General features: G+C 43.4%; 2 protein-coding genes and 1 long non-coding RNA gene across 3 annotated transcripts in view; 2 read left to right on the top strand and 1 right to left on the bottom strand.

The window, feature by feature from the left end:
• Positions 1-1,139: 1,139 nt before the first annotated feature.
• spmip11 (sperm microtubule inner protein 11) lies at positions 1,140-3,817 on the top strand. The gene is made up of 4 exons (XM_030359934.1): positions 1,140-1,285; positions 1,879-2,031; positions 2,128-2,257; positions 2,378-3,817. Exons 1-4 carry the CDS (start codon positions 1,198-1,200, stop codon positions 2,424-2,426), a joined length of 420 nt encoding a protein of 139 aa, XP_030215794.1. The 5' UTR covers positions 1,140-1,197; the 3' UTR covers positions 2,427-3,817.
• The window catches only part of LOC115545972 (adenylate cyclase type 6), a 35,863-nt gene continuing 16,358 nt past the window's right edge, over positions 2,889-22,393 (bottom strand). The window contains exons 4-24 of the mRNA XM_030359517.1: positions 17,142-17,291; positions 16,433-16,554; positions 15,144-15,255; positions 14,346-14,473; positions 14,083-14,241; positions 13,391-13,532; positions 13,103-13,231; positions 12,964-12,992; positions 11,350-11,497; positions 11,144-11,241; positions 10,523-10,610; positions 9,886-10,002; positions 9,523-9,681; positions 8,661-8,836; positions 8,506-8,532; positions 8,364-8,393; positions 8,097-8,229; positions 7,473-7,736; positions 6,730-6,934; positions 6,067-6,191; positions 2,889-5,647 (exon numbers count right to left, since the gene is read on the bottom strand). Coding sequence (XP_030215377.1) covers positions 5,519-5,647; positions 6,067-6,191; positions 6,730-6,934; positions 7,473-7,736; positions 8,097-8,229; positions 8,364-8,393; positions 8,506-8,532; positions 8,661-8,836; positions 9,523-9,681; positions 9,886-10,002; positions 10,523-10,610; positions 11,144-11,241; positions 11,350-11,497; positions 12,964-12,992; positions 13,103-13,231; positions 13,391-13,532; positions 14,083-14,241; positions 14,346-14,473; positions 15,144-15,255; positions 16,433-16,554; positions 17,142-17,291 — 2,670 coding nt within the window. The 3' untranslated portion in view covers positions 2,889-5,518. The remainder of the gene's footprint in view (positions 5,648-6,066; positions 6,192-6,729; positions 6,935-7,472; positions 7,737-8,096; positions 8,230-8,363; positions 8,394-8,505; positions 8,533-8,660; positions 8,837-9,522; positions 9,682-9,885; positions 10,003-10,522; positions 10,611-11,143; positions 11,242-11,349; positions 11,498-12,963; positions 12,993-13,102; positions 13,232-13,390; positions 13,533-14,082; positions 14,242-14,345; positions 14,474-15,143; positions 15,256-16,432; positions 16,555-17,141; positions 17,292-22,393) is intronic.
• LOC115546466 (uncharacterized) lies at positions 15,331-17,608 on the top strand. Its single transcript, XR_003977224.1, has 2 exons — positions 15,331-15,528; positions 17,166-17,608. It is a non-coding gene; the product is annotated as an uncharacterized LOC115546466 (long non-coding RNA).

Genomic DNA, 22,393 nt, shown 5'->3' with positions numbered 1-22,393 from the left:
CTGTTCAAAGTGGTCCACGTGTGTGTGCAGCCTATAGTTTACTGAAAGGTGTCATTTTGTGATTGTGTTATCCCAAATGTGAGTGTTCGAATCTGGCTCCCCACATTTTGCCCTACTAGTAGGTAGTGCACCATAGTGTTCACTAGGGAATAGGGAATGAGGGAACAAGTGAGTCGATTGGAACAGGCCAGGAGCAAACCTCAGATGTAGGCCTATGTACCGTCCAAATCAAGTCTTTGGGTAATTTTACAGGCGTCGATATCCAAACAAGTGTCAAAATCTTGAGAGAATGGATGTGTTAATACAATCTATAATAATAAAGTCTCAAGTCTCGCAAGAATATTTTTTTTAATATTTTTATTCAGTTGAAGAAGGTTGTTGTTGTGTATCAACATGTACACTGACCTCACACTAAATTGAACATAAACTAAATCTTGCAAACAACTGCAAATAAAAGGAAGTTACAATTAACTTATAGCCTACATATTGTTTTCACAGCGCAACATCAGGCCTATGCGGGCGCCTCGTTCATTTACCAAGGCTTTGTCCAATGCACAGATAAAGAGCTGCTTGTCCCAACACAGTCACCCTATGCACCATGACTGGACCTGCTGCCAGGCAGGAAGCAGTGCCCAGCCGGTATTACAGGAAGGCTGCTATTTACACAAGGATAGATGGAAGGAGGAAGGACGGAGGAAGAGAAGGAAGTGCAATAAAATACTAAAAATAATGATTGCCTTGCTCTATTGATGGGACATAAAATAATTTGCTACAGGTAGATAAGATTGACTATTTTAAATCAAAAGAATAGGCCAACTACGCTATGTTTGCATAGGCCTGTATTGTATTTCATGGACCGAACGCAAAACTATCGAATTGTAATTAATAATAAAAAAAAACGTTAGCTGCCACCTGTTCTCTAAACTTGAGTTCAAAGTATAGCTGATGTTAAAATTAAAGATTAAATAAAAATCGAGAGACGAACCTTTAAAGAAGGCTATATTGAAGAACAAATAAGCGGAAGCATTATTTATTTAGGTGTAAGGACAAGTAGTGGAAAGTAAAACCTCTGCGAAAAGGTTTCATAAACGGAACCGTAGATCCCGGGGGCGGCGCCTGTAACCATGGATACGGTCAACTACACCGATAGTTGTGATTTTCACCCCCGTTTGGTTTTTATAAGGAAAACTGTACAGGATGGCTTTCTTTGGGATAACAAACCTGGGGTATCAAAATCCCATAGGGGATCAAATGATAACCCCCAGAGGAGCGCCGTGCACACAAGTTAAGTGATCTGTACATTTGCAACATAGAATAAATGAATGTAGAAAAGAGGCAGAAGTTATGTTATAGACGTTTTAGAAGAAGCCTATATATCCTATGCAAGGCAGGGTATTATTACATTTTCAGCCTGCAGAGACTAAAGGATTAAAACTAAATGATATACTTGAAATGCTTCTAAAAAAGTCAAAGAGGTATTTATATAATTATCATTAACACTTTTACGGAAGCTATTTATTCAATGACAATTAGACATGTCCATTAATGCTGAAAGTAATAATAATAATACATTTTATTTATCATGCACTTTACATCAACTTAATGACCTCAAAGTGCTAAAAGTAAGTAAGTAATGATGCTTTAACTAGGAAAGACATCCATTTGGCCAATTTAAATTTAGCTTTGTATCCCAGAAATACTTTTTTTGTACAATGAAATAAAATTCTGGTAATACAATCGATGTTCAAAATAAGCCCTCATACATTTGATCTCTTCAGCTGCTCTTCTCAACATACTGGTTGATGTTGCAACAAAAGAGCCTTGTTGCAGCAACAGTGAGAGAACAATTCTGTCTGTCTGTCTCTCTTTGTGTTACAGGTGGCAGGACTAATCCCCAACATGAGGGCTCACGGCTGGCCTCACCTCACCCCAGGTGCACTGACACCCAGCATTTCTCCCACAGCAGGGACACCAACCTTGGAAGGCAGGAACAGTACAGAGAGATGGTCAAACGGATTCAGATACCGACATGTGAGTTCAGGGAGTGAATTGGTCAGGTGAGAGCGATAGTGCTCTCATCCATGACCTGATGGCCCTAAATACATGTCTGGCGGCTGCTTCTTTCAGACCCCAATCAGCTGTACCGCGTGCCTCTGACGGACAACCAGCGATACGGCTGGTCGGTAACCAAGACTGAGGGCCCTGAACCCTGGACCCAAATGAAACGTTTTCCCCGTCAGAACAGTGAAATGACCAAGTATGTGACATTATGGTTTTAATAACGTTTAATAAAATAATTGAAATCTCATTTTTTGTTTTGTGTTTGTGATCTAGGCTGATGGTGTCTTCTCTGCTTCTTTGTCATGTTTCTTTGCAGTTTTGTCAAAGCCATGATGCTGACGGACCCCGACTTCAGTCTGTTTTGAGGCTTGTCCTGAACCATACGAGCATTGTCTGCAATGCCATTCTCTTAGATCAAATAGGGCTCTCTCTGCATATAAAGGTGAAGGTTTGAAAACGTTCAGGTTCCTTGTATGATTACCATGAGATATTCATGCTTCAAATTTGGTATATTCTCTTTGCATAGACTTATCTTTAACCGAGGCCCTGCATAATGAATCCATCTATACTAGGCTAAAATAAGCTAAATTGAAGATAGGTCTATACATTGGACCATGAGTCCTTGTGACCGTATTGTGTCGTAGAAGCCATCAGAATAGAAGCCTTCAAATCACAACAAACAATCCAAACTGCCATTGAATTATTTTTTATTAATTTTCTCTTCAAGGGGATTTTATTTTCTCTTTGTCATATAGTCCTCAACTCTCTCTGTGTCCTCCCCGTTTAAACACCTTCAACTCAGCAAAATACAAAGAAAACAAAAAACAAATACGGAAGGATTTATTAGGCCTGAGCAAAAACACTGTTTTCAGTAGAATGGACCTTCAGCCACCGTCCCCTACCTTCCTCCCCAAGACATCCCAAGAGTTAACAATCAACACAAGTCTATGAACAGCCAATAGAAATAGAATACATACAATGCACATTTCAAGAAACCCAAGTCCGCTTTATAAATCTGTTTGCCCCATATAAATCTCTGTTCGTTGGTCACAGCACACTTGGTGTTTTGTTACCACCATACTCCAAATGTCTCCCGGTATCCCCTCAACGTGTCCAAAAGGCCGACTATCATTGCACAGAAGGGCCTTACAGTACAGGGCTGCATGAGCTGGCTTTGGTCCAAACATGATCAACTGTTGGTTACCAGTTTAAAACAGGTGGAAGAGCAATTTCTGGGTGACTTCTCGAAAAGTAAGAATGACCCGATAATGTTTTTTATTATTATTATTTTAAAATGCCTCCAACCAATAAGACTACGTTATTATTATTATTATTCTCATGAGAATATTTACTGAAAGATTATTTGGACAAACTTGTTCTCTCCATATACCAGAAGTACATATAGGCTATGCAGGCACAGTTGCTGTTCAGTGTTCTCCTACAATTGGTTTTGATATTAACTTAAGGCAATACAACTTAGCAATATGTTTTGTGATTTTTTTCAAGTTTCCCTGAAAGACAAATTTGGGGACAAACATAAATGAGTTATATCTATGTTATATATGTTATTTCGACATGTCTGCCTCTCTCTACATAAATACTGCATGTGTGGTCATGTACTGCCATTTGGAAACGCTAATTAATTATACAAGGTTTAAGGCATGGGAGGGAGAGGTCAACTTTACGCCTGACGGAGAATACAATACTGCAAAAAGTGTTAGAAATGAAAATAAAAAGGTACAGTGAATCACATGCATCTGTGTTGACTGCTGTGTCGTCGGGTGAGCATATAATGCTCGTGTTTCTTCCGCGGCACCCTCATATCTGCGTGGTCTGTTGAAATACTGCGCTGTTCGTTAGGAGCCAGCAGAATCCAAAGGGAACAGTTGATCACTTGGTACCAGTAAGCATACGCTCTTTATGATCGACGCTTGTCCACACAAGAAAGCCTGCTGGTCTTTGATCCTCGTTCACTGGAATGGAATCCTAATAAGCATAATCATAATAATAATAATAGTTATTATAATTTGGAATCATTATAATAATAACATTAAGAATATAGAAATGATGGATACAGAGGTGATAGAAGATACCCAACATTAAAAAAAAAAAAGGAAAACAAGAACCCACAATCAGACATGCTTCAGAGCAGTTCAGTTTGGCAAGAGAGCAGTTTAGTTGTATCATAAAAACCTCACAGTGAAAATAGTTATGCCCCTTCCAAGCACAGTATTCAGTCATAATGTACATGTCGTATGTTTCCTTGTCTTTAAACAACATCCTCTTTTTTCATAGAAAATCCAAGATGATACCACTGAAACCTTTTTCCCCTGATGGCTGTGGAACAACCTGGTGATCCATGTCCTTTTTTAAATTCCTTCCATCTGCCCCAAAAAGCTAAATAATTGTAAAACGGGACATTTATTGACATTGCACTCTTATGGCTGAACACCACCTGTCTACTGGCTGCTCAAACGTTAAGGAACCAGTCTGACCTGGGATGAGGATCAGGGAGAGCGTAATCCTAGGCAGACCTACTTCTGATTCTTAGATGGTTGCGATCAAAGCTCAAATTCGCTTCTCTTCCTCACATGTCTATAAGTTGGGGGCAGCATCATCCTCTAGCAATAGAAGATGGCACCCAATTCTCTCTTAGCTAACTTAATGAGAAATGATAAATAAAGCATTTTATATATTTGTGAAAATAAATAAGCAGTCATTGGCTGCATTTGGGGGGAAATTACTGAGGTTATGTAGACTGCCTAGCAACATAGTTGGAAATCACTGTTGATTTTTGCAGAAACAAAACAGAGATGTCTTTCCTAGTAATTACTTTAGTCTTTGGTCAATATGTTCTATCTCAATGAATTCATATATTCATACACACACAAATATGCATGTGCATACACTTATAAACGTGTAATAGAATGGATATTTGTGCAGGTACGTATCCATGTTTTTATATTCCGGTTCTTCTGCACAAGACGTGAAGACTGAAATAAATAAGTTATCTGAAAATAAACCTTGAGTACCTGTTCATAAGTCTTGAAAAGAAAACGACCCCAAAAACACGCACGAAACAAAGTAAAATAAATTGTAGCCTTATGTACAGCGTTTGTTTTCTTTGACACAGGCTAAAAGGCGTAGATTTAAATAAACAGACTTTGCATCTTTCAAGAAGCCTGAGTGAGAGGCTAGACATGAAAAAAATAACATTAGTCCTTCTATACTTATGTGGGCCAAAATGGCTTACGAACGACCAACAGATTCGTCTCCTTGAGAACTAGTGTTTTCCAAAGTCCCAAAAGCTCAAAGTCTTTTCAAATCTTTGCATTGAATTCAAGTGATGGCAGCGCTAGTTATTAGCCATCAGCCCACTCAGCGAGTCCTCTCCCAGGTGTCCCGTGCAACTCGCAGCGGAAATGAAAAACATTCCCGAGCACTGCCGCCACGGCTGCTAACTGTTAGGAGGGCCGTCCTTCAAGAAGTAGGTGGTCATCTCCCCTTTCCCTTTGACCTTCACCACACCGCGATGCTCCAGCACATAGCCTCTATCTGCCAGCACTTGGTGGAGATCTGCCGTCACCTGCGGGCAAAGTGGCACAAGCCAAAACACACGATCGATTCTATTACCAACAAATATTTGATTTGTTTAAAAATATGTGCTGGTGTGAGATTGTGTGTGTATTTGAATGAACAGGTGTTTCAGTGCATGTGTGTGTGTGTGTGTGTGTGTGTGTGTGTGTGTGTGTGTGTGTGTGTGTGTGTGTGTGTGTGTGTGTGTGTGTGTGTGTGTGTGTGTGTGTGTGTGTGTGTGTGCGTGTGAGTGCTTGTGTGTGTGTGTGTGTTTGCACGGTTGTCTTTGCAGGTGTTTTGAGTGCATGTGTGTATATCGCCGAGTGGGGCAACATTAACGTTGTTAAGCTGAATAACTGTCATAGAGCGGAGACACCGATCTCACGTGCCCGACGGAGAGGTGTGATCTAGTCTTCAAGCAGAACCTACCTGTATGCAATCAGGTACCCCTGTGCTGTCCATTCGACTGGCCACATTCACTGTGTTTCCCCAAATGTCGTACTGTGGCTTTCGTGCCCCGATAACTCCTGCCACTACTGGTCCAATGTTAAGACCTGGACGCAACGAAAAACAATTATTTACCCTACTGTGGAAGAAAAATGTACTGTAGTAGTAGAATCACTTGATTCTCTTAATAGGAGAATTATATATATATATATATATATATATATATATATATATATATATATATATATATATATATACAGTATATATATATATATATATATATATATATACACACATATAAGATTCAAGTATGAAAGCGGTATTCAAGAGCAGGATGGGATGGAGGCGTGATGGTCACGGTAGATTACCACACACAACAAGAGATAAAGTCATGGGAAAGCAGAAAAAAAGTAGACGAAGGAATGTGCAGCAATGTCTCAGAGAAGGGCATTGTCCTGAGGTTCTTATTCAACGGGGTATATAGTGTATATGTAAAATAGGTATAAGTATAGTATTATGCTAATCATTTCTTCAATACCGTCCCAGTAGCATTTATTTTAAAAAATCTAAATAAAGAAAACAATGACTAGATAGTACTTTAATGTATTTAATATCAAAGACAGAAATGAGAGTCTGCCCATTTACCGATCTTCATCTGGAAGTTGTTGAAGGAATGCTCGTTGATGTACTTCATCTGCTCCCTCAGCCTCATGGAGTAGTCGGCCAGGGCGAGGATGTGGGAGCGGCCCTCCCTGTCGTAGGTGGAGTCGTTGAGGCCCGAGGCGGCCATGTAGGTGGAGCCGATGGTCTTGATCTTCTCCAGCTGCCTGAACCTCTCCTCACTGATGATCTGGGTCGGAGAGAGAGGACCAGCACAGGGCCATGTTTACACCCTGCTGTTCCAGTCATTCAGCAGAAAACGCTTTGGCCCCCTGTAAGTGCCTTCCAGTGTGAAACCAGTGATAAAAGGTGTGCTACGGAGGAGCAGTATGAGCGGTTTGATAACCTGCTTGAATGGAGGCTGTCTTTACAGCCGTCATTCACAGGAAAGGATGAGGACATGACACTGGAGAAAATGGAGCCCAGAACGCTCAGCAGGGTGTGGAATACCTCGGCCACGAGCCTATCCAGCCCCACAAACGCTCAAATGCGTTCATGTATTATTTTACCTGTTTAACTTTAATTATTTTACTTTTACTTCGTTCAGATGACCCAAATTCTGAATGCAAATGCCCTGTATGGCAAATGTATGATTCTCTGTAATCTAACAAAAAAAAATGAAACTAAATTCAATTACATCCAAAATAAATGGCATTCATTGCAGGTGACTACGGAATGGACATCGAATCTCCTCCACCATTAACTCCATCCACCTTTGCGGCCGTTACCTCGTCAAAGTCGGCGATGATCTCGTTGAGCAGGCGGAGGCACTCCACTCCCTCGTTATTGGCCTCCAGCTCCACGTAGAACTCGGAGAAGTTGCTGATGGAGGCGAACATGACGGCCACGCACTCGCACGACTGGTAGTACAGCTCGTCGTTGCGCCGCTCGCGCGCCAGGAAGTGGGCCGCCACGTCCTTGGGCAGAATGTTGTGGAGGAGGCGGCGGTTGTAGGCCTGCAGCTCTTCCATCTCCTCCTTCTCCTCCGTGGCCTGATACACCCACACACACACACACACACACAGACATACAACCACAGACATACACATACGCAGAAAAAGACAGACACACATGCATACACGCACACACATGACCGCAAACACAAAGGAAAAAGGTACATGGTGAGTACTGTCTTACTACCTTAACCGTTTATCAGGAAAGGATGTGAGAAATACAACGTACAAGTGGAAGAAAAAATAATCATAATGAATACTAAAATGTAAAACAAAAAAATTAACAAGATACATTTACCAGATATACTGTTGCCGTTTTCTAAAAGTGGCCCTTTGGCAGAGAGCTACATCTCGGGTTAAAGTGGTGGGAGAGCGCCCTCTAGAGGATCTGTGGGGTACCTGTAGCTTCCAGAGGAAGTCGAGGCGAGCGGTGGACTCCACCTGCTGGGCGTGCAGGTACAGCGCCAGGACAAACACCGTGAGGATCACCGGCGTCATGACCCTCAGGGACACTTTGGTCACAATGAACGGGCTGCAGTGGGAGACAGGGGTCAAAGGTCAGGCAGAGCTAAACGGTTTAGGGAGAAGAGTATAAACAATGGGAGATACTGTACTGTAAACCTTTACACCTGTAAAGGTTGTGCGTAATGTTATCAGAAATCATACCACTGGTCCGAGGTTTCATTATAACTGGACCTATGAGTGAAAAAGAGGTTTGTTATTGACATTGTTTGTGAAATAATTGGAAATACTGTCCAATTTGTTCTACGTAAGATCTGAGCAAAAAAGATGAGTCATGAGTTCTCACCATGATGAAGTTGTTGCGTTGAAATCACTACAAAAAAAATATACATGATGTCAACAGATAGAGAGCAAATGGTACAAATCTTTCAAAACATGCTGAATTTAGTTCTCCACTCTCATTGACATTGATTGAGTTTTGGTTTTGGCGACAGCACTCACAGGGCGTTAGAGGTGACGAAGAGGTCGGCGTTGTCGTACAGCGCCCTCTGTGGCCACTCCACCAGCAGCAGGAAGGTGAACTGGATCAGCAGCATCAGGGCCAGCTTGCCGATGCTGCTGATCTGCAGGAAGACTGAGCAGGCCAGCAGGGTGAGCAGAACACTGTAGCTGAAATACTACATGCACACGCACACACAAACACACACACACACACACACACACACACACACACACACACACACACACACACACACACACACACACACACACACACACACACACACACACACACACACACACACACACACACACACACACACACACACAGGCACAAACACCACTGTCAGCTGAGGAGTGGCTTAAAGTAGCAGCCACCCGATGGCAAGATGAAGAAAAAGCTATAATGTAGAAAAATATAGCCTTGGATTTTGCTTTGTCACACATTCAGGATCAAGTGTCAATTACTTACGCTAAAGTCCCTGAATCTCAATCAATATAGACATGTATGCATTAGACTTTGAAATAAAATAAAGGAAGTGTGCTTTTGATTAGTGTGCGTGCCAATGGCCATAATATTGCGTATATTGTGTATTTCAGTCACTAACATCTAGCTCAACCATCTGACTATAATAAACATGCATATACCGGCCAATATGGTGGACATTTATCAAAAGTATCTAAGGTCACTAAACAGTGAGTGGATCCTTAGCCTGGGTGGCCCCAGAAGGGTTGGAGCCTCATCCCTGTGGTGATATCAATGCTACGCTCTACCAGTTGAGCTACACACAATGACACATAATGGGCAAGGGAACCATGTGAGCGTTCGAGGAGACGTTGGGACAGCAGGGAGGTGCTTCATCACCTCAGGAAAGGGACAGGAGGGGCCTCTGCTGGGGCAGACCTCCAGCCCGCCCTCCAGGGACACGTTCAGACTCCGAATCAGACACGGTGTCACCATGGCAGCAGAAGTGTTCAACTTCTCGGCGACACACTCCGCCAGCCCCGTGGTGTCGCAGGCGAACTGGAAGCCAGAACAACATGGAGACACACAGTTAGATTATACACAGTGTATATCAGCATGTACATCATGCTTTAAGTATTTGTGTGTAAAGTTTTTTTGTTTGTGTGCATTTACATATGTGTTTGTGTTTGTGCGTTTGCGTGTGTGTTGTCTGTGCGAGTATGCCCAGCATGTCCGGGCTGGCCCTGTGTTGTGTGTTCGCACCATATTGACGAAGGCCGAGATGAAGACGAGGATGATGGTGAACACCCCGACCAGAGTGCTGTTGGTGCGAGACTGCACTATCTTCTTTGAGACCGTTTGCATCGCAGCCGGAAAGAGCTACAGAAGAGATTCAAGTATTAGGAGGCAACCAAAAGGAGAACGATACTTTAAGTTACTTAATTTACTATAAATAGCTTAAATTAAAGGGACTATGTGTAGGATTTGTTACATGCATAAATCGCTTAAATTGGTAACATGTGAAAAAGTTGTAATTTCACTCAAGAAACGAGACCTCCAGCCTCTATCCAATTTATAGAATAGACTGCGGTGTGATTTATATTATTTTCCAACCGAGTCGGTTTTCAAGGGAAATTTAAGGAACTTACACCTAAGACTGGAAGATGGCTGATATAATTTATAATCTGTACATTTTATACGCATTAACCACTCAGGCCACTCCCTGTGTCTGTTTATCACTGATGTTCACTCATGATTATAACCAACATTAGATGATGATTGTTGTTGTCTCTAGGAGATCGCCTCAGGCTGCAGTTCACTTACCGGCCAAAGAGATCAGTAATGAATAGGAATTTCTGATTCTTTCAAAGAGTACCTTTAAGACAGACAGGCTAGCTACCTTAATGCAAGAGTATATGGCACAGATGAAGAGGATGTTGGCGAGGATGATGAAGATAGTGATGTAGATTCCCAGCATGACCGGGGTGCTGTGAGAGAAAAAAAATATTTACACACATCAGGATGACATTTTAATACAGAATATCTATAGGGTACTATTTAAAACAAACATAAAGTCTTAAGTAGCCTAGTGAGACCATCCTGATCTTGCAAGTTTACATTCTGTTACTCTCTGCAGATCAGTCGGTCTGCCGGAAAACAACAACAATGGCGACGCCCGAGGAAAGTGTAGCAATCTACGGAACAATCAAAACTGTCTCGTATGAAATAGATTAAATAACAACGTCAAAAGACGAACAGACGTCTGCCCGGAAGGCTTTTCTCAGAGGATAATATGTTTTTGCTGGACTTCCAACTGGATTCGGGAAGATGGAAGAGGGCTAGAGCGTCACTTAGTCGTTTAATCTGATTGGCTGGAGTTTTTATATAACAAAGTACGGCAGCACTCACACGTGGAGATCAATAAGTGCCCTGCCTGGGCCAGACGGACGCTCACTGTGAAACACAAACCTGAATATCTGGATGGTCTCACAATGTATATGAGTGTGTAGGAAATACTCACTGGGGAAAGATGACAATCTGTATGAAGGTTATGAAGCAGAACACGAGCACGGTGCAGGCGACGTAGCCCCCGAAGCGATCGTCCACCTTCTTGGAGTACTGCAGGGGGGGCACGACAACAGGGACATGGTGGGGGCCGTCAGACAACAAGGGCTTCTGGTTTAAGATCTTCAGAGGGCTGAACCTCGTCCGGTGTGTAACACAAACCTTCTTCTCCAGGCTGGACGTCTGGAATGTGAGGAGGAACTTCTTCACGTGGTCCTTCCTCAGCTGGTCGATGCTGCGGGCGTCGATGGCCCGGCCCAGGAACTCGTCCACCTCGTCCTCCGGGTTCATCGCCTCCTGCACGCAGCGGCTGGGGAGGGAGGGATGGAGGGATGGATGGATGGATGGATGGACAGAGAGATAGGGAGAGGGAGAGAGAGAGAGAGAGAGAGAGAGAGAGAGAGAGAGAGAGAGAGAGAGAGAGATGTAGTTATAGTTATATATATATACATATATATATATATCACTGGCGGCTGGTGGTTTTTACAATGAGGGAGGAAAGACTGTGCGCTTGGTTGCCATTGGCCTGCTTGCACTGTTAGTGGCATATGGTGGCACAAGTATGTGAGACTCAAGTTGTTACAGGGTGTTTTGGTGAACTACAAAATAGCAGGGAGGGATAATTATGTGAATTGATACGCATCCACCAGTGGCACTATTGTACTTTGAAAGCTGGTGGGCAGCAGGACTACAAGGGCAGAAGAAAAGGATGTAAGGCCAATTAGTCAAATCAGGCCTACTCTTGATTTTTAAAACAAAATAAAAAAATCTGGGCCTATCATTTGGCCTATTTTTGCCCTCAATGACTGAAGCTATTGGTTGTAATTTGGCTATGTTTATTTTCAGCTACAATTGTTTTAAGAAAAATGAAGACGCAAGACCAAAAGTGATGCCATTTAAAATGCATCATGCTCTGAATCAATCGCTAACATCTTTTCCACAATATCAAACAGAACGGTCAGAGTAACAAACAATTAAAAGAACGACAAGAGCATTATTTCACAACTATTTACATGGGCTGTAAGCCAAACGTTGTTTAAGGCAAATGTGAATGTTAATGGATGTTTCAGAATGTTGGTCATGGTGTTAAGCCAATTAAGGTTGAGGGACTTCATTTATAGATCAAGTCTATCCACCTCGTCCGCAGCAGCCCTGCCCGGCCACGGGCTCCGCAGCCTGGCCGCCGGTTATGGAAACGCCAATATAAGCGAATAGTACCGCACTGCTCAGTGTAAACAAAGAATACGACTGAGCGGGTTCGTTGGTTCTCGTAGCATAGTCTTGAGGGGATAACCCCTCCCTCCGGGCTGATCCACAGCCAGGACTCCTGCTTATTGGTTCATAGCGCAGCCAGGGCTCCAGCCTATTCGTGAATAGACGTAGGCGGGAACCTGATCCCTTAGCTAGTCCCACGCACTCAGAGGAGCATTGAACCCCATGTTATTCACCAGCCGCCAACACTTTCGGCGAAATGAATGGGAGTCAATGGAGGCTGAGGGAGGAACGTCCTTCCTGAAGTAATTGTCAATAGGCGATAGGGGGTGCTAATGTCCCTTTACCCAGGGAAACAAACATTACATATACAAAGGCATTACAGTAGTCATATTTAATGGCATTAATTCATTACAGTAGTCTGGGCGATCTGCATTTTTTATTCTCAACAATGTTAAGGAGGATCGTCCTCCCTCTCCTCACTGGAGAAGCCTCCACTGATATATATATAGATTGATAGATTGATAGATGGATAGATGGATAGATGGATTGATGGTTACTTACTTGTCTTTACTGGAGCTCTCATCGATCCCCTGAGGAGGGGAAAGAACATATTGTTCAAGTCATTTCAATAACTTATGAAATTTCTGAAATGTTGAATCTAACGGTACAACAGAGATCCGATTTTCTGAGAAAATCTCACCATCTGCCTGAAGACCTTGGAGTCCTTGGTCCTGGTGAAGGTTCTGTCGGGGACCCAGCGAGGCATCAGGCCTTCGTTGGAGTTGGTCCTGGTTCGCTGCATCTTCGCCATCGTCGCCTTCTCCTCTTTCTGCTCCGACGGGAAGCAAGATAAGAAAAGGGTTAGGGTAAGTGGAACATTCAGAAAAAATAACTTGCATGTATAATCGATCAACATCAGCAACAGATGCCTGGAGCCACATCTCTCTGTTGTGGCTGAAGGAGCCCTGTCTGGGGCTGGTCCACTGACCCGCTTCTCACTGCAGCCCAGCACCAGGAAGGTCTCGATGCTGTTGTCCTTCAGGTAGGCGTTCCTCTCCCCTCCGAAGCCCGGCTCCACCTCATAGTCGCCGTTCAAATACTGCAGCGTGGCTTTGGTGATGTGGATGCGACTGTAAGACCGCAGAGATCCGGACATAAAGGGCAAACCTCCACTTGAACCCAGAACCTCTGGGTCATTATCACTAGCTCTGGTGAAACGCGGGTTTGTGGAAACTCGTTTAAATGGTTATGTGATGTCACCTATGGCGGGTGATCTAAGTGATCACTTCAAAATTAGTGTGTTGCATTGTTTATATTTATAAATGTAGGTCTGTTTGTTTATATATTTGTGTTCCTTTCGATGTGTGTGTGTTTGCATGTGTGTGTGTGTTTATTTGTGTTCCTGCGTGTGTGTACATATTTGAATGCCTGTGTGTGTGTGTATTTATTTGTGTTCTTGCCTGTGTGTGTGGGTGTATTTATTTGTGTTCCTGCCTGTGTGTGTGTGTGTGTGTATTTACTTGATGTCCCTGCATGTATGTGTGTGTGTGAGTGGGGTGTATGTTTGTGTGTGAGTGTGTGTGTATGCTTGAGTTACTGTGTGTGTGTGTGTACATTTGCATATGCACACGCACATGTGCATTTAATGCATGCTCTTCTGTGTGAGGCCTATCTCCTCACCCTGCCTTGCCCCCGGCCTCCATGTGGTTGGCCAGCGTGACATCATTGGACCAGACGTCAAACTGCCACTTCCTGAGTCCCAGCACGCCGCAGTGCACCCGCCCACTGTGGATGCCCACGCGCATGTTCACGTTGACCCCCGTGACCTCTCGCACCAGCCTGCACAACACACAAGGAGCCTTCGGCGTCAACAACATCCCACAAGTGCAAGTGCAAAAATAATCACACACACACACACAGACACACACTCAAGCATGACTTACGAGATAGCCTCTATCATGTCGACGCCCATTTCCACACAGCAGTGGGCGTGGTCGGCGCGGGGCTCTGGCAGGCCGGACACACAGTAATAACAGTCCCCCAGAATCTTGATACGCAGGCAGTGGTTTTCCTGAGGCCAGAAGGAGGGATGGAGGTCAGGGGAGAAAAGAGGAAATTATAAATAGGATTCTAATGGTGTGTTCCTGAATCCTCGGACGCCAGCCTTCCGAGTTGCACTTTTGCCGTCAACTCCGGTCTGGGATTATTTATAGCGTTGCTGTTCGTCTTTGTGATTGTGTCATGAAATTGGCTAGTCGTTGTTTATTGTTAGCTACATTAGCCTCTTTAGCAAACCAGCCCGAAAACGAACAACACAACTTTACATTGTATTGCGCAAGACCATGCAATGTATGAATTGGTGACCGGAATTAAGTAGCAATGTTATCGAGTGTGTAAGAGCATTTAAAATCGAAAACACTAAGGTCATGTTCAAGTTCACGCTGCAGGCTGAAGTGGCACGAATGCTATCTTTTTGGATGGTGTGAACAACTGAACACACAGCACATGGAACCTAATCTATACACCCTAGGTTAGATTAGACCGTTGGGCTACGAGATCCGGCACTTGTGCCGGATCTCGTGGGCAATGTTACCAGACGAACAGACGCAGCTAAAGTCGCAGCATAATAACAACAGCTGGAGCTGGGCTGGAAGGTATTTGCTGTGAATGCAGCACTAGAGAGTGTCTGACAAGGTGCTCAGGTTATGGGAGTGGAGCGGGGGGTAGCGGCGGGGTCTTACCGACGCCAGCTTGTCGAAGCGGGCAAAGAGCTCGTTGAGGGTCATGACCAGCTCCTGGGCGGTGCACTGGGACGCCAGACTGGTGAAGCCCTCGATGTCCGCAAACAGAATGCTAACGGAGGCACAGAGAGGAGGAGAAGGAAGAGAAGAGAAGGAAAGGAAAAACATGTTGAGGGTGATGATCAGAACCAAAACCTTTTTTTTTTTTACATGGATCCTCGGTTTGGGAGACCTTGCACATCCATGTCAAAGCCGCGACCCATTGAACATAAGAATCAAGGCGCTATCTCTCATGACAACAGAGATCATTAGGCAGCCCGTTGTTTATAGTTATGGGAAGACTCACAAGATGTGTCCCATGAAGAAGAGGACTGTTACACACACCGTGAGTGTGTGTGTGTGTGTGTGTGTGTGTGTGTGTGTGTGTGTGTGTGTGTGTGTGTGTGTGTGTGTGTGTGTGTGCGAGTAACTGAAAGTGAGAAAGAGAGAGAGAGAGAGAGAGAGAGAGAGAGAGAGAGAGAGAGAGAGAGAGAGAGAGAGAGAGAGAGACAGAGAGAAACACAGAGAGAGAGACTATGTTGCTGAGTTTAGTTTATGTATGCCCAGTGCTGTAATTGAATGTGTGCGGAAGCGCTCTATCTTCAGGGATTATCTTGGCTGCTGGTCATTAAGTATTCCCTCACTTGTGGTAATTAGCCTCTGCTTTTCCAAACCACTCGAGCATATGCAGGCAAGTGTGTGTGTGTGTGTGTGTGTGTGTGTGTGTGTGTGTGTGTGTGTGTGTGTGTGTGTGTGTGTGTGTGTGTGTGTGTGTGTGTGTGCGTGTGTGTGTGTGTGTTTATGTGTGACTGTCTGTCAATGTATGTATGCAAGTGTGTGTGTGTGTGTGTGTGTGTGTGTGTGTGTGTGTGTGTGTGTGTGTGTGTGTGTGTGTGTGTGTGTGTGTGTGTGTGTGTGTGTGTGTGTGTGTGTTAGTGTGAGTGTGGTCATGTGTGTATGTGGATGAGTGTGCGTCTCCACGTATGTGTATGTGCGCAAGGAAACATGTCCCTGTAATATACAGTGTATAGCATATGCAACTCGATAGCTTCCTCAGAGTTGGATTTAGCTCTAACAAAGAGTGTGCCACTCTAACATCTGCCTCTGACATTTAAAATGGGGGGCTGAGTGCAAATCCCGCGTACAGAAGGGCTGAGCTCTGATCAAGATAGGCTGGTCATCGCTGGTGCTACGACTCGAGGCTATGGCCAGCCTCAGATGGACAAGCCTTGAGTAACGTCCAAGCTGACCTGACGTTGTCATGTTTCTGGATATAGATCTTATGGAACATCATGTCTTCCTTCTTGGCATTGATGTCCGCCTTCATCTCCATGGCAACGTGCCTCGGCAACACAGAGAGCAACAGGCGTTCCTGCAAAAGGAAAAAAAGAGCGAATGTCACCCACAATAATATCTGGTAGCTGCAATATGTTCGCTCTGTTCATGTGGGAGTGTTTGTGTGCGAAGGTTTGTGTGTGTGTGTGGGCATATGTGTCTGCGTCCATTTGTTTTTTAATGTTTGCATATGAGTAAATGTGTGTGAATTTGTGGGTGCATGTGTTTGAGCGTTTTTTTTTTATAAGCGTGTGTGTGTGTCTGTGTATGTGTCCGTGTCTGTGTCTTTATGGATGTGTGTATGTGTGCATGTGTCTAAATATTTTCATGAGTGTGTGTGTGTGTGTGTATGCGCTCACTTGTGAGCGGGATTACATGTGTGTGTGTGCGTGTGTGGGTCTGTGTCTGTGTGGATCCATGAACTTGTGTGTGTGATTACATGTGTGTGCGTGTGTGTGTGTATGTGCGTGTGTTGTGTGTGTGTGTGTGTGTGTGTGTGTGTGTGTGTGTGTGTGTGTGTGTGTGTGTGTGTGTGTGTGTATGTGAGTGCATCCATGTGTGTGTGTGTGTGTGTGTGTGTGTGTGTGTATCCATGTGCGTGTGTGTGTATGTTCGGAGGCATACCTGCTGTTGGTTCTCCCTCTGCAGGTGTAGCCTTGCCTGGATGTAGCCGCGCGTCTCCTGGAAGGCCTGTCTCTGGGACATCTCGGCCGGGTAGTGGGTGCAGATGCCGATGATGTTAGTGCACAGGAATATCAGCACGTTGGCGCTCACCTGGAGGGACACAGGAAGAGGAAAGACTGCTGAATTACTGCTGTAAGGAGAATAACACGGCTTTCAACCGTTGCCGTAGTGATATTAGAACCATGTACTATGTACCCTTAATTTAGTGCGGAAATTATTCAAGGATTCAATCATTTGTTGACAGAAAATTCTAGATTCCTTGTTTTTGACCTTTATTACATGGAAATACCATGAGAAATAACAAGTCTTTCTTACATCTTCATAAATACAAATACTTTGGGTTTATGATTCCTTTTTGTCAATTGTTCATCCAGTGATTAGTCAACAATAAAATGAATCATGAATTACTACATTAGTTACTAATATAAAACTTTAGCAATGCTTCCAAACATTACCCAGAACAAACTTTAAAAATATGCACAGATAATTGTCACACACACACACAGCCATTCAGACAAACACACACACACACACACACACACACACACACACACACACACACACACACACACACACACACACACACACACACACACACACACACACACACACACACGTGTACTAACAAAAACAGAAACATGCAGGCGCATTTCCTCTTGCAGGAAATCATCCTATTTGTGGAATCTGTTATCCCCTTTGTCCCTTCACAGTCCATTAACTACTTAATATATTGTGCAGCATGGTTTACGTCGCCCAGCTCGGCTTCAAATGACCCTCTTTTAAGCATTTTCTCGGCTCTCCAACAGAGTTACACAAAAAAGTTTCCAAATTAATCCTGGGAAATGGGATAAATGCTTGACCTGTGATCGGGGCCATATCCTTTGAGATAAGTTTGTTTACCACTTGAAGGCAAAGCTGTGTACTCCAGAGGATGCGGCCGGAGACAGGAAAACGCTCACAACAGAAAGCCCACTGGACTCCATATCAATATCTTGAGCTTTAGCCTAATATTGACTTTTGGAACAAATGCCCTCTTCTTCCAACGATAACATTGTGTCTCTCTTCTTGGTATTCATGCTGAGGGATCCCGTTTATGTTTCTTAATAGTTTTTATAGCGTCAATGTGTGATGTGATATAAATACTGCCACCTGCTGTTATTCCTGAAAAAAATCTCATGATATCACTGTTATTTACAGTTTTTTCTCAATTGTTTACACACAAAAAATTGCACTATGCACACAATTCTGAAAACTTGAACCTCATGTATCAACTACAATACTCCAGACTGCTAAACTCTAAGCACAACTCCATTGTTTTCACGCATATAGAAATTCTAAATCACATTTTTGCAAAACTCTAAGGACAAATCTCATTATTTAGCACACTCGGTTCACCTGGAAACACTGACCTTCAAAACGCAACAACAAATTACCAATAAGTCTAACTCACTTCTCAACTGTTCAAACTCAAATGGCAAAACACTTCAATCATGTGTAAGAGCATAATAGATGACTCGTGAGCTCTGCTGTGTTGTAGATATGGTCCTCTGGCCTGATCAGGGTCGGAGGAGGGATACATACTGATTTACATGTAGATCTGTTTCACCTCATTTATATTCTTATTTTTATTTTTTGTTTGCCTACGAAAAGCTTTTAATGCAGTCAGTTCAGCTGAACATTTGACTGTATTACAGTAACAAATAAATATTTGCTTTGTTACCTTTTTTTACTTGTGCACACACATTTTCTTACTGTCGTGTTTTTCATTTTACTTATCAGTGCAATTACGTTGGTGTATTCTCAGAACTATGTTGCAGAATCAACTATAAGTACAGTATGACTCTGGGAAGCAGGGATTGTGAGTATATCCCATTGGACCTCATTGGATAGACAAATATGCATTGTATCCTATTCTGATACGATTGTGTCAATGCAATATTTATATTATGTATTCACAGTATTGTATTACAATATGGCAACAGTCTTTATACTGTTTGTACCACCTAATTGCAACTTTAAAAGGAATCTATTTCTAAACAATTTTATACATTTGAATTATTACTATTATTATTATTATTATTATCTCACCAGTGTTTAATTGATGCTCCCTAATGCGTTCACACCAAAAGATGTTCATATGATAGCTGTGTTTATGTGAACTGTTTCGTTTTGAAAGAGATTTATGGAGTTTTGACAAAATGTTTAACTCTTTTCAGTTTTGTGTTTAGAGTTTTGAGAAAAACTGTAATAACGACGGATCATCACAAACCAATGATGATAGAGCACAATAGTAACAGTTCTAAATAAAGGAAACTCAAATTCACTAAACACATCAAGCCCGATGAGCCGCTGATGTACGGCTGCGTGAGAGCAGGTAAGGAGAGGAGCACAAAACTAAGGTGATCAAGAAGTGTCCACTGTTGATGATGGGAAGGAAGGAGAATATGAAGAGAATAAAATCAAAGAGGAAAACAAAATGAGGTGACGAGGAGGAAGGAGAGAGAGACAAGGAGGGGCAGACGGTGACTCTGTTGTCCACCAGCCAGATCTTTGACAACAACAAAAAGGAGAGAGAGAAAAGGGGAGTGTTCACGAAAGAATGAAATAAACAAAAGCGCCAGAGAGAGAGATAGACAGAGAGAGAGAGGAGAGAGAAAAAGAGAGAGAGAGCGCGTGCGCATGAGAGTGAGAGTGAGTGAGAGAAAGAAAGAAAGAGTGTGACATATATGGGCAGTGGCAGGCAGATGGCTGGGATTGCAGGGCTGTGTTGACATTGCTCTCGCTTTTCAAGCAGCAACTGCCGCCAAGCCCTATGTGTGTGTGTGTGTGTGTGTGTGTGTGTGTGTGTGTGTGTGTGTGTGTGTGTGTGTGTGTGTGTGTGTGTGTGTGTTTGTATGTGTGTGTGACCAGGTAAGTGGCTCCTGTGTCTGACTGCATGTATACACACATCCACGCATTTATGGTTTATCTTTATGCATGGGCCGTCCTACAACTGTATCTCTCTCACACTGCCGTGTTTGAGCTCACACAACATAAAAAAAAACTTAAAACACAATTGATTGGTTTACACGAGAGCTCTGAAGACAGCTTGGGTTGACGCAGTACACATGCTACGGCGCTGTTCACACAACTGTGCCCGCCAACGCTGTCTGTGTGATGTACAGTATACCTGCTACCTCAATTCAAATTCAAATTACTTTATTTTTCCGTTAGGAACTTCAGATGTGGAAGAGCAGCAGGGTGTGTCCATACCCAACAGTACATAGAATAAACAAAAGAAAAACACGCACACACTCGCAAACATACACCATCAGCCCTGCAGAAAATCCTTGCCTAAGCCTAATAAATAAATAGTATTATTACCTCCATAGTGGAGGATAAATAAATAAATAATTTAATTTACCTGTACTGTGTACTACAGAAACCCAAATATCTCAGCGCTTCAGTCTTCCACATGAGCACATTTATCTGAATCCAGCTCAGACTCAAACCATTATACCTCGACACACTGTCCTGACGGGTCACAACGGCACAGAACGCCTCGAACAGACCGCCTGACTGTTGTTTGCTTTCACAGACAGGACGGGAGCCTCTCTGTCAGGGTACCAGTGTGTGTGTTTAAAGGACAGCAGCCGTCTGGGTGTACAAAGTTAACCGTCAAAGCAGTCTCTCCTGCCTTCACTAATACATCCGTGACCGATGCCGTTTGTGAAAAGGACTTCCTCGCACCGGTTCTGCTGAAGAGCATGTAGCGTAAGCGCATCTGTCACGAAGGTAAACAATGGCAGCATAGCACTTTGGTCTTTTGGGAACAATAATCGTTGTTCAGCACAGAGTTTGTGGAGAATATAACAGTAAATTGCGACAACGTCTCTTATATCAACGACAAAAGTCCTATATTGCTATTGTTTACAGTCATGGCAGGTGTGTCAACACAAAGTTATCTTAGGTAGAATCTGCACGACAAAGTGATTTTGATTAATTGCATTGGTGACGGATGTTTAAGTGCAGCCAGAAGAGACGGTTACGGTGGTTTGATCACCCAGACCGGTGTGGTCCTTGAAGGTGCATCTGTCACTGTGGAGGTCGTATCCTTCTTTGAGAACAATCATCAGAAGGACAATCAAACTCTGTGACGAATTCACCCTCGGACGAGATGACATCCTAACAGTGAGCAGGACGGCCTGAACAGCCCTGGGAGACGACCTCAGCCTAATCCCTGCGTTCAAAATGGCATTACATAAGAACCTGTCCTCAGCCACAGGGGACGAGCAACCACGGAACCAAGCGGCCGCCGGCCGACCAGCGCAGAGGATTAAAATGCATCGTGCAGCGAGCGCTAAGGGAACCCGGAGGTTAAATACGCAGAGACGTAAGCACAATCGATAGATTATAAACATGTCTACGTGCAGCAAGGGGTCGGTCGGCGGTTAGGATTCCAATGTTTAAGCTCCTATTGTTCTAATGTACGTGTATTTGAATGTTTCGATTTATTCAAATAAAGGAGCTGGTACATAGCAAACTATGAAAATTGGCACATCAAACCAATTGCCGATTTTGGATCTGGCAAGGTAGGCAGGAAGGGAAAGACAGCCCTAATGGAATAGTCACCACGATTGTTTACAATTTATGCTGCTCTATGATGGATTTACCATTGGTGACCGACCATTCACTTCATCTAGTGTTCTGCTGCGGGACAGAGAGCCTATAAACATTTACTTTAAAGGCCTGCGAGGCCTTTTGTAAGTGAGCCGGTCTGAGTGGGGACAGAGAGCATGGGCCAATTGTGCGGATGAAGAACAGGACGGCATGTATAACGGCGCATTCACAAATAGATTATCAAAAAGGACAAAAAGGGGGAAAACATTTGCCGAAAAGCTTGACAGTTCAATGTAAGCCTTACTATAGACTATAGATTTGTTCTGGAACCACACATAGTCCCAGAGTGGAGGATGAGTTCCAGTGTTCTTTACCTCAGTGTCTAATGAAGCGAGCTTCCTCTCAACATGGTGACCCAGCAGGGCACCGGGTTAGCCTACAGTCCTCAGCCATCTCAGCCTCTCTGCCTCCTATAGCCTCACAAAGCACTCCTTGATCGGACATGGGTCTGATGCAAATGTGTAAAATATTGTGATAGTACAAAGTATAGTATATATATATATATATATATATATATATATAAATATATATGT

Source organism: Gadus morhua, chromosome 1 (assembly GCF_902167405.1).
Source record: "Gadus morhua chromosome 1, gadMor3.0, whole genome shotgun sequence".
Classification (NCBI taxonomy): Eukaryota; Metazoa; Chordata; class Actinopteri; order Gadiformes; family Gadidae; genus Gadus; species Gadus morhua.
Note: the sequence above shows the minus strand (reverse complement) of the source record. Positions and strands in the feature narration are given on the sequence as shown.

What these genes read in the sequence shown, in the direction of transcription:
- spmip11 (XM_030359934.1), top strand. Translation starts at nt 1,198, where the DNA reads ATGGCTTTCTTTGGGATAACAAACCTGGGGTATCAAAATCCCATAGGG. An exon ending in AGGAGCGCCGTGCACACAAG is followed by an intron (nt 1,286 to 1,878) that starts TTAAGTGATCTG and finishes TTTGTGTTACAG; the next exon opens with GTGGCAGGACTAATCCCCAA. An exon ending in CAGAACAGTGAAATGACCAA is followed by an intron (nt 2,258 to 2,377) that starts GTATGTGACATT and finishes GTTTCTTTGCAG; the next exon opens with TTTTGTCAAAGCCATGATGC.